The sequence below is a fragment of the Otolemur garnettii genome, unplaced genomic scaffold (genome assembly GCF_000181295.1).
Source record: "Otolemur garnettii isolate 467f Iridium unplaced genomic scaffold, OtoGar3 scaffold00166, whole genome shotgun sequence".
Lineage (NCBI taxonomy): Eukaryota > Metazoa > Chordata > Mammalia > Primates > Galagidae > Otolemur > Otolemur garnettii.
The window spans coordinates 2,459,685-2,472,186 of NW_003852561.1; the positions used below are offsets into that span (position 1 = coordinate 2,459,685).

The 12,502-nt window shown below is 38.5% G+C and overlaps 1 protein-coding gene across 1 annotated transcript in view; it reads right to left on the minus strand.

Annotated features, from left to right (window-relative positions):
* The window catches only part of MCF2L2 (MCF.2 cell line derived transforming sequence-like 2), a 192,205-nt gene that overhangs the window by 149,995 nt on the left and 29,708 nt on the right, over positions 1-12,502 (minus strand). Inside the window, exons 4-5 of the mRNA XM_012811572.2 lie at positions 11,574-11,693; positions 1,495-1,611 (exon numbers count right to left, since the gene is read on the minus strand). Of these exons, the coding sequence (XP_012667026.2) occupies positions 1,495-1,611; positions 11,574-11,693 (237 nt within the window). The remainder of the gene's footprint in view (positions 1-1,494; positions 1,612-11,573; positions 11,694-12,502) is intronic.

The window sequence follows — 12,502 nt, forward strand, 5'->3', positions numbered from 1 at the left end:
TTTGGCGAGCCCAGGCTGGGGATTCGAACCCGCCACCTTAGGTGTATGTGGCTGGCGCCTTAGCCGCTTGAGCCACAGGCACCGAGCCCCCTTCAATCTCTTTTACAAGGGCACTAAATCCATTTATGAAGGAGCCTTCATGACTAAATCATGACCCCAAAAGCCCCATCTCCTAGGGTTATCACTGTGAGTTCCAACATATGAATATTGAGGAAACCCCAACATTTAATCCACTGCAGTGAGTTTCACAATCTCACTTTTTTGTCAATATTACCGAACCTTCTAGTTTAGCATAATCACCATCAATATGATTAAGGATAAAAAAGTGAAATACCATGTACTTTCAGACACTATATCACTTATTTCCTATCAAACTTTCAGGTAGCTTTTGTTAATCCAGGGTTTCTCGGCCCTGGCACTTTTCACACTTTGAGCCGGATAATTCTTTGCCGTGTAGGATTATCTTGGCGTTGAGAGATGTTTTGCAGAGTCCTTGGCCATTACCCACTAGCTGTCAGGACCTACCCCCAAGTTATGGCTACAAAAAATGCCTAAAGATGTTGATATATGTCTTCTTAGAGGCAAAATTATCCCCAAGAGAGAACCACAGTGTTAGTCTCTTTTTCTTTTCTTTTCTTTCTTTTTTTTGAGACAGCAACTCACTCCGTGGCCCTGGGTAGAGTATCATAGCTCACAGCAACCTCAAACTCCTGGGCTTAAGCAATCTTCCTGCATCAGCCTCCTGGGTAGCTGGGACTACAGGTGCCTACCATGACACCCAGTTAGTTTTTCTATTTTTAGTAGAGACAAGGTCTCGCTCTTGCTCAGGCTGGTCTTCAACTCCTGAGATCAAGTAATCCACTTGCCTCCGCCTCCCAGAGTGCTAGGATTACAGGTATGAGTCACCACACCAAGCCCAGTCTCATTTTAACAGAGGAAAAAACAAGCTCAGAGAGCCTTAGTAACTCACCGGGGTCATGCTATAAGTCATGGGGATGACTTATATGTAACTTAGTAACTCACCGGGGTCATGCTATAAGTCATGGGGATGACTTATATATAACTTAGTAACTCACATGGGTCATGCTGTAAGTCACGGGGATAGTATTTAAATGCAGCTTCTTGTGACTTCACAGATTTAATCTGTCCCCACATTAGAATCACCTGATAAGTTTTGTGACATGCTAATATGTGAGACCCCCCCAAGACCATGTAACTTAATTTCTCTGAGGCATAGAGGCCATCAATGTTTTTGAAAACTCCCCAGATACCCTCTAAATCAAGTCTCCCCAAGCCCCTGTACCGGGAGGTGCAGTGAGGTAACACGGTCAACAGGAAAAGCCTCAGCTTTTACCTTTCCCAGCTTGAGGCTTGGTAATCTCAACCTTCCTGAGGTTAGGGCATATGGGGTGACCTCTCAACAGCTGATCTTTAACCCCTATCTTCTGGAAAATAAGGAGAGACAGTGAAAAGTGCACATAGGTTTGTACTCACAGTGCGATGATTTATCCACTGACTGTGGCGATATTCCAAAGTCCCCCCTAACTCCTGCGTCAGTTGGCTTTTGTCAATGTAGCCATGAAGGTCAGAAACAGAATTTAACAAGATGATCTGTAAGGTAGAAAGAAAATTCGAAATATTCCTCAAAGATCATTAAATAGTAGCTCATCTAGATTCTTCTATTACTTAAACAATAATTCCACTTTGCCTTATCTTGCATTTATATTCAAAGATACTTTCTAAATCCAGTAGAGAAATATTTCACCCTTTCCACTTTTCCCTTTTCAACAACAAATACCGACAAGTGTTGTACAGTCTGATAAAATGTTGACTCGGATCAAGAAGCACGGTTCCAGGCTGCCTAGAAGTCAGGTCTTCCTTGAACTGAATATTTGTCAAAAGTTCCCAAGCTATTCTTCAGCCACCAAAATCAAGTTTTCAGAAGCAAAGGAGCCAGGCATAAGGCCTAAAAAATCTACAAAGAAAATTCCACTAAAGGATGGGTTGGTGAATATCAAAATGAAATTGGAATACAGGGCGACTAGCACAGTATGTATTGAAGAGATTCACTACACTGCTACTCCTCCATGAAGATTGTTGATGTGCCCCCAATTTATCTTGTGCAGAGGAGGCCTGGATGGAACAGTGGCTGGGTTTTTATAAACTAACAATCCTGCTGATGAATGAACACCCATAAATCTAGAGGAAGCTGACATGCCCCACATTGTTCCTTCCTATTTGTCTGCTACAGTCCTGGTCTGGTTGTGTTTCTGCCTCTCGGACCCAGGGACCGTATCACACCCTCTACTCACTCCTGATCAGGGACAAGGAATCTGCACTCCAATCTCTCAAATACATTCCCCTTGAAGCCTTTAACTAGTAATACTATATTTCTTTACACCTTATTGAATATTTTGAAAATGATTCTTGAAAGAGGATATAAGAAGATGGACTTTCTTCTATTATTATACAGTCAAGTGATAAATTCACTGTTGATTGAGAAGAATATAAATTAGGGCCCAAAGTATATAGGTGAAAACAAAGTTCTGCCACAAAACTGATTTATTCTTTCAACAGATATGTATTGACTGCTAACAAATTTCAGGTACTGGGGAATAAAATAGGGAGCCTCACGGGCCCTGCCCTCGAGGAATTTAGGTGCCGTGGAGTTTGATGACTACCCACCACCATCCTAACCTTGTGCCTCATACCTGGCTCCTTTGCTACTGAAAACAGTTGGGAAGTTTAAAAAATTATTTTTATAACATGAGAGAAATAAAAAACACTTCAATTCATCTGTTCCTTTCTCACCTAAAAGTTTTAAACCACTTTTGAGAGTTTCAAAAAGGTTTTCAATCTTTCTAAAGTCAGAAATTATAGCACACATAATAAGAAATTATCAAGTTAAAAATATATTTTGCTTTTCAAAACATTAGCTCTGATGTGAATACTTGATTTTTTTTTTTTTTAAATACCAATGAGCAACCCAATATCAGGCAATAGTAACTTTGCCTCCCAAGGCCTGGCATTGCAGAAACCTACTTGGCCGGGCTGCATATTTTCTATTCCTTTTAACTAAACAGGAGAGGGAGGCACCATTTCCCACACTTGCCAGAACTCTCTTTTCTCATAAAGCTTTGGAGGACCAAGAGGAATTACAGATTGAAAGCTAGAAGTCCAGATGAAAAATAAAAGGAAGATATTAGAAGATCTAATACTGACAAGTATTAATCTGTAGAATCAAGGCAAGTCCACAATCAACATCCTAGAAGACTTTGTACAAATTAACATGCTGATTCTAAATTCATATGGAAATACAAAAGACACAGAGTACGTAAAACAATTTTGAAAAGAACAAAGTTGGCTGATTTGAAAGATCTGATCAGATCACACTATCTGATTTGAAAGCTTAACAAAACTATAGTAATCAAGAATGTGGAAATAGCAAAGGATAGATAGCTACGTAGATCAACGGTACAAAATAGCAAGTCTTGACAGACTCTCACAAGTATGGTCAGTCAAAGAATTTTAACTTTTTATTTTGAAGTTATTAGGGATACAGAGGCAGAGAGGTCCCATGTACCTTTCACCTAGTAGCCCCCAGGGGTTGTATCTTACATAATTATGATATAATATAAAGACCAGGAATTTGACGCGTATCTGTAATGTGTGTGTATAGTTCCGCATCATTTTCCCCATCCCATGCATGTTTTGGTTTGTGTAACCACAAGCAGAACTGGATCAACACAGAGAACTATTCCATCACTGCCAGGATCTCCCCTGTGTTGCCGCTTTCCCCACCACCATCAGCCCTGGATCTTGCCAAACACTAGTCTGGTTTTTGACAAAGGTGTAAAAACAGTTCAATAGCGAAATGAGGCTCTGAAGAGAGGGTTCTCACATGTGTACACATAATAACAAAATTATCACAAAAGACTGCAAAAACCACAACCTCACCCACAGAAATTCTTCTGGGAGCAGCAACCACCTGTCAAACTTTGGGCTGACATGGCCCTTGTTATTGACCCTCATAACCAAGGACAATTATCTCCAAACAATTAAGCAATCCTCCTCACTTCTCCTTTACAAACCTTTGTCTTCCTTTACCTCCCTGAACAGTATGGCCGCTACTTCCACTGCAGTATCCCATTCCTGAATAAATATCCTTTGCTTTTAGAGAGGATAAAAAGCAAAGGATATTTAGCCTCTCTTTGTTATCTAGGTTGACGTATCTCACATCTTATACAAAAATTAACTCAAAGTGGTTCACTGATCTAAATGTAAAACATAAAACGTAGAAGAGAATTTAGAAGGAAACTGGGGTACAATAAAAATTTACCTGGCCTTTTATTCCTGATTTTTTGGCACAGAGTTCCTGAGAGATAGGAGTATCTTTGTTACTCATAATGAGCATGTTTTAGTAACACCTGAGCTTATGCTAAACAATCGACTTAGGGTGTCACCTGGACAGCCTCAGGATGGACTGGTTACCAGGAAGATCAAGTGATTATCAGTTGAAACTCTCAGACCCACCCACTACTTCCAGGCCAGTAAACATACCAAGGTGGTGGGTGGGGCCCCACCTAGAGAGGGCATAGGCTCCCCACACCCACCACACCCACCCTGCCTTGTGCACTTCTTCCTTTTGCTGTTCCTGAGTTGTATCCTTTATAATAAACCAATGAACATAAGTAAAGTGTTTTCCTTAAGTTCCGTGAATCATTCTAGAACCCAATTTATAGCCAGTAGGTTAGAGTATGAGAGGCCTAGACTTACTGGCATCTGCAGTGGGGGAAATCTTATGGCTCCCTAACTTGTGGGATCTGATGGTAAATTCAGTTTCTAAATTAAACTGAATTGTGGAACACCAGGATTGTGTCCAGAGAGTTGGAGAATTGCTTTATGTGGAGCAAACCCATACTATACATTAAGTGTCAGAAGTGTTGTGTGAGCAGAGAAAACATTTTTCCAGAAAAAAATCTCAGGAGAAATCTTTGGGTTAGGCAAAGGATTCTGAGATATGACACCATATGCACAACCAATAAAAGAAAAACTGATAAACTAGGTTTCATCCAAATTAAAAATATGTACTTTATAGGGTGGTGCCTGTGGCTCAGTGAGTAGAGCGCTGGCCCCATATACAGAGGGCAGCGGGTTCGAACAGAGCCCCGGCCAAACCACCACCACCACCACAACAAAAATTGAAACAAAAATATTTACTTTATGGAACACATTGTTAAGAGAAAGAAAATACAATCTAAAAACTAGAAGAAAATATTTGCAAGTCATACATCTGACAATGACTTATCTTTAGAATATGAAGTGTGACAATTAGGTTCATGAACTTGCCATCATGCAAGCTCTGTACAAACAGCTCAGTAAGGTTTTATAACCTTGGTCTATTGGTTGTCACAGCTGTGTTCATGTCAACATGTGGCAGGGTCTTGCTGAGTAGAATTCATTACTGTGGTTACATGTTTCTGTATGTTGTCATAGGATGTTGGAGTTTAAATCAGAGTAATGAACAAACATTAAATTTCTTATTAAACTTAGCAAGAATGGAAGTGAAATCAGGGACATGTTAGTCCAAGTTTACGAGGATAATGCCATAAAGAAAATGGCAGTGTACAAACGGATTAAATGTTTTTCAGAAGAGAAAGTGTCACTGGTGAAGAGAGTTCAGGACAACAGTAATGAGCAGGACTGACAAAAACATTGCAAAAACGTGTTAAATGGTGCATTAAAATCATCAGCTGATTGTGAGAAGCATATCAGACCCAGTAAAGATTGATAGAGAAACAGAAAAATCTTAACTGAAAATCTTGGCATGAGAAAGGTATGCGCAAAAATGGTCCTGAAGGAGCTCACTTAAGAACAAAAGCAAAGGAGAGTCAAAGTTTCCCCAATCCTTTGGAGAGACAAGACAATGTTTTGGACCATGTTATCACTAGTGATGAACCATGGGTGCACCAATATGACCCTGAAACAGAGTGTCCAAGTGAACAATGGAAGTCAGCCAACTCTCCAGGACCAAAAACATTTCATCAGTCCAAACCAAGAGTCCGAATGATGTTGCTAACCTATTTTGATTTCAGAGGGATTGTTCATTATGAATTTGTGCCAACTGGACCAACAGTTAACCAAATTTACTATTTGGAAGTGCTGAAAAGGCTGCATGAAAACATTAGACTAAAGAGACCTGAACTTTCGCCAACAACTCACGGCTTTTGCGTCACTATAATGCACCAGCTCATACAGCATTTTCTGTGAGGGAGTTTTTAGCCAGTAAACAAATAACTGTATTGGTGATACAGTGATCTTTTTCTTTACCTGAAGACAAAGGAGACATTGAAAGGAAGACATTTTGATGACATTGAGAACATCAAGGATAACATGATGACAGCTCTGGTGGCCGTTCCAGAAAAGGATTTCTAAAATTGCTTTGAAGGGTGGACTAGATGCTATGGTCTGTGCATAGTTTCCCAGGGGAGCACTTCAAAGGTGACCATAGTGATATTCAGCAACAAGGTATGTAGCACTTTTTCTAGGATGAGTTCATGAACTTAATTGTCAGACATCATATCTAAAGAACTCTGGAAACTCACCAATGAGGAAGCAAACAACCTAATTAAAAATGCACAAAAGATTTGAACAGTAGCTTCACTCAAGATATACAGATGGAAAATAAATACATGAAAAGTGGTTCAGAATCATTAGTCATTAGGGAATTGCAAATCAAAACCACAGGAAGGTATCATGACGCACCTACCTGAATGGCTAAGAAAGAAGTTTAATTTCCCTGTTTTGGGCAAGTTGTCAAGGCTATGATGGAGCAGCTAGAATTCTCATGCACAGCTGGTGGAGATGCCAGATGGTTTGGTAGTTTCTTATAAGGTTAAGAATGTACCTACTATATGGCCCAGCAAAAATCTATATGTGAAAGTTATAGCAGCTTTACTCTTAATTGCTAAAAACTAGAAATGACTCAAATGCTCTTTCCTGGTGAATGGATAAACTAGTACTTCTATAACATGAAAAAATATTCAGCAATAAATGGAAACAAAACTACTGACACATCCAACAGATGTGTCACTCTGGAACTCTTTTTCTGGATAAGAGCGGGTAAAATCCAAATCTTTTGTGCTAAGTGACAGAAGCCAGACTCAAAGTGGTGTATATTTCGCAGTGATTTTCAACTATTGTGCCATGAGAAGATCTTAGGTTTGTCATGAAAATTATTAAAAGCCATTAATTAAATTAATTACAAAAGAAGTCCAAAGTGCAGTAAACATATTATTTCGTCACTCTTTTTTTTGGGGATCAACATAATTGAAGTTTACTTATAGGTTCAAGTGTGCCATGAGATAAAAAAAAGGTCAAAAAACACTGATATATGGTTATGTGTCACTTCGTGACAGAGATAAGCTCTGAGAAATGCATTGTCCATCAATTTTGTCAGCATACAAAACTCATAGAGTACACAGATATGTACACATAATATGTGTAATTTCAAATATGTATTTCTGTATGTCCATAAACATGCATATTTTTACAGCTTCTATCTGCTGAAAAGATGTAAAAGCAAAGATATCTGAGTAGTAAAAGTGTATCTCATAGTCTCTCAGACCATTCAACACCAAAAGGAACCAGGCCTCCTGAGAAATGGCTAATAACAGCACTAGGTCACACTAGAGCTGGGCCTAGATCATTATATTTGACCAGAAAGTAAGGATGCTCTAAAAAACACAATAGGGACATGTCACAAGGACACAGGCACCAGCTTGAAGGGACTCCTATTAGTCAAATTTGGGATACGATGAGCACCAAGATAATTTAGAATAGTGATGAATTATAAACCTCTGAAAAAATAAGAACCAATAATGATGAGACCAATAAATAAGGGGGAAGGGAAAGCTCTAGCTTACAGTAAAATTCCAATTTCTGATTGTTAAATGATGAGAGAGCACTAGAGTTGGAAAATTATTATTTTGCAACCAGTGTAATAAAACCAGCTTATCATAAAACCAATTTAAGAGAGGGCTGGAGTGGGAAAATTCTTATTTTGCAACTACATAATAAAGGTTGTATCAGGCAATAACCTTTCATAGATATCAAAGGGAGAGAGGACTTTTTTGAAGAGAAGAAGGAGATTTGAATGGTCTTAAGGTGTCACTCCAAAGATTGCTTATTAGTTGCAAGAGAAACAAGACATTTGGGAAAGTTGACAACCCCCTGACTAGGGGATCAAAATTAGAATCACCAGTGAGGGGTACATGAGCAATGCGGGCCTCTGGGTATCCTGAGAAGGACACAAAATCATTTATGAACTATGCCAGGTTGGAATGTGTAACCTGAATCAAATTGAGAGAAACCATCACAGGAGCCCCAAATGAGGTATGTCTTATTTTTTTCAAGGGACTACATATTAATGTCATAAACGACAGAGAAAGGCTGTGGAAATGTTTCAGGTTGAAGGAGACCAAAAAGATACGACAACTAAATCCACTATCCAGTCCTAGACTAGATCATGTACACCTATTTTGTATATATCTATAGCTAAATTTATTGTAAATATACAGATAAATACATATACATTACAATATACCCAAAACGTGTACATAACCATTATTCTAAACTTACATATACATTATAATACATACTCTGGTTTGAATGTTTGTGTTCTCTGAGATTCATATGCTGAAACCTAGTCCCCAAGGTGATGGTATTGGAAGGTGGAACCTCTGGGAAGTGATTAGCTTATGAGGGTTTCTTCCTCATGGATGCGGTTGATGCCCTTATAAAAAGGGCTGGAGGAAGTGGGTCTGTCCCCTTTGCTCTTCTACTCTGCTGCCATGTGAGGACACAGGGTTCATCCCCTCCAGAGGATGCAGCAACAAGGTGCCATGCTGGAAAGGAAGACCCATCCTTCACCAGACACCGAACCTGCTGACCTCCACAACTCTGGGAAATAAAGTTCTATTCTTTATAAAGTACACAGTCTACAGTTTTGTATTATAGCAGCACAGATAGACCAAGAAAGTACAGCACAGTACATATAAACAAACCTTATTCTAATGCACAAATACACATACCTTATTCTAAATGTACATGTAAAGAGATACGTAAAAAATATATTATACCTCATATATACGCATATATGTGATATGCTCATATAGGATATATGTACAGAATCTTGTCTGGGATTGGGCAATGTATTTACCTGTCATGTCTCTTTAGCCTCTTTTAATCTGAAACATTTCCACCACCTTTCCTTATTTTTTATGACATTAACATTATGTTAATTGCAATATTTAACTTTATGCAATTGCCAAATGCAATATATATTAACACATATATATATGTATATATAAATATACATATATATGTGTGTGTCTGTGCATATATATATAATTTAAATGCACAGAGAGAAGCAAACAATAATGAATAAAGTAAATTAGGGTAAAATGTTAACAACAGGTGAGTGAATATGGGTAAAGGGCATGTGACTTTATCCAGATTATCATCGTACAAAATTATCATGTACAAAACTACATGACTATTTGTACTATTCTTACTCTTGCAACTTTTCCGTGAGTTTGAAATTATTTGCAATTAAACATAACCCCCCCCCAAATATATACAGTAGAACCTCCATAGTTAGCCCCCTCCCTACATGGATACCGCCTTAAGTTGACCTAATTTTCATAGACTGGACATGCACCACGTGTGCCTATCAGTACAGAAGGCTGAGTTCCTGATCTTGGCCACCTCCATGTGTTGACCAGGTTGTTATAGGCCCTTGGGTGGTCAGCTCACAGAGGTTCTTCTGTATTAGAAACTGTGATATGGAATTATAATAGATCTATCCTATGTATTATTTTCTGTTTGTTATTAACAATTGAGACAATTACATCACTCAAATGCATAGATTTTAAGGGTATTGTTCAATTAGTTCTGATAAACGAATACAGACGTGTCATACCACCCAATCAAGACCTAGAACATTTCTCAGAAAGTGCCTTTGCCTCCTTCCTATTAGCCTCTTGACCCCTCAGCCCTGTTTAGACTTTCTGTCCCCACAGCTTAGGTCTGCATATTCTTAAAAGGAATCATTAAGTACACTCTTTAGCGTCTAGCTTCTCTTCTCAAGGGTTTTTGAGATGTATTCAAGTTGTTGCCTATATCAGCATTTCATTCATTTTTATTGCTTAATGTATTGATTATATGAATATGTATACATTATATGAATATGCCACGACTTTTTTATCCATTATTGCCTAACAAACATTCTTATATATCTCTTTTTGTGGACATTAAGTTTTCCTTTCTCTTGGTTGGGTCACAGGGTAGGTATCAACTTATTTTATAAGAAATAACAACTGTTTCCACTGTGATTGCACCATACCTTACCACTTTCATTGGCTGCAAAGCACTTCATAGATTGGGTAGGCCATAATTTATTTAACCAGTCCCCATTCGTTGGACATTAAGTTGTTTCCGATCTTTTACAACCACAAACAGATTACTAATAAATATTATTGTCTATGCAACTTTGTGCAACTGTGTGAGAATATCTGTGGAATAACTTTTATAGGTGAGTCAAAGAGCATATACATTTAATTTTCCATTAATGCATATAATTAGACCTTCAGATTGGTCATTCCCAAGTCCATTCCTATGAGCAAAGTCTAAGAGTACCTATCTTCCCACATCTGCTTGCCAAAGTTATGGAAAGATTATGAATCTTTTAATATTTTTTTCTCTTCTGAGAATGACAATGCTGGATTTAATATTTACAATTTCTTATATTTATGTCACCTCATATTTTATTTTATTTTATTTTATTTATTTATTTTTTAAGACGGAGCCTCAAGCTATCCCCCTGGGTAGAGTGCCATGGCATCACAGCTCACAGCAACCTCCAACTACTGGGCTCAAGTGAGTCTCCTGCCTCAGCCTCCCAAGATAGCTGGGACCACAGGCACCTGCCACAACGCCCGGCGATTCTTTGGTTGCAGCCATCATTGTTGTTTGGTGGGCCCAGGCTGGGGATTCGAACCTGCCACCTTAGGTGTATGTGGCTGGCGCCTTAGCCGCTTGAGCCACAGGCGCCAAGCCACCCCATATTTTAGATCTGTATTTTGCTTCACCTGTAGCTGCCTTCTTTAATCTCTTCCTACAGTCCCAGACATCACCTTCAGATCAGTACAACTCCAGTTGCAGTTTATCAGGTCACTCCCCAACCAGAAACCCTTCTCTGGATCCCCATTGCTTAAGGAATAAAATCCAGAACCTTCATCCTCACATTGAAGAGTTATTCCATGTTTCCTACCTCACTTCTAAAAGATTGCCCTCTATGTACTCCAACAAAAATGGGTTTTCCCATGGACCCACACAATATGTGCACGTCCCACCTCCCTGCCGACCTATACTTGTGCTGTTCCCTCGAGCCAGAACACCTTCTCCTCTCTCTCTATGCCTGCTGAATCCTACTTTTCCTGGAAACCTTGCTCAAATGCCATCTTCTTCAGAAGCCCTAACTAAGCAGAGAGAAGATGAATAGTCATGCTTACCGGCACTTTCATTTTAAATTCTTCTCTATAGTATTTAATGCCAATGTCAGTGAATGTCCTCTGGATAAAGCAGGATGGACGCAGAATGAATACAAGCTGTAAATTTCCTGGAAATGCCACCTGGAAGGATCATGGAAAGTGTCAATGGTGGGGGAAGAGAGAAAATGTCTATTACTAGGGTCTACTTTAGTCTCCTTGCCCAAGATTACAGAAGAAAAAGTTAAAGTGGACATCATGGATGTAGATTTTATAGGATTTCAGAGCTAAAAGGGACCTTATGTCAGATAATCCAAACCCTTTCTGAAAAACCAAAGCAAACCAAGCAAATAAACAAAATTTCTGATTATAAAGATAATTCATATTCTTTATAGAAAAATCGGAAAATTAAAAGAATTGCATATTAGAAAAAGAAAACTCACCCATGGCCTCATAGCCATAATAAGTATAAATGTCTCTAAACTCATACTGTAGAAATTCTTTGTTACCTGCCTTTTCACTTAACATTGTATAATGGACTTTTATTCTTGTTATTAATAAATTCTTTGGAAACATTATTTTGGGAGCACCCAATTTATTTGACCAATCATTTATTGGGATTGTTAGTCATTTAGGCTTTTTGATATTTTTATTATTTATTATAAATAACTCTGAAACGAACACCTTTATTCGCATTTCAGAATATTTTCTTAGAATAGATTTCTAGAAGAATAACTGAGTCAAAGAATTAGTATTTTAAGCATTCTTGATGTATCTCATTTTCAGAAAGTATTGCCCTCATCTTGAGGTGAAGTCCTGAGCAAAGAGATCATCCAGATTCCTATAACTACATACTGGTTCCTTTAGGAACCCAAGTCTCCATGGGAACTGCCCATGGCTTTCCATTCTTTCAGGGATTCCCCAAAGCAATCTTCTAAATTGCTCATTTTTTT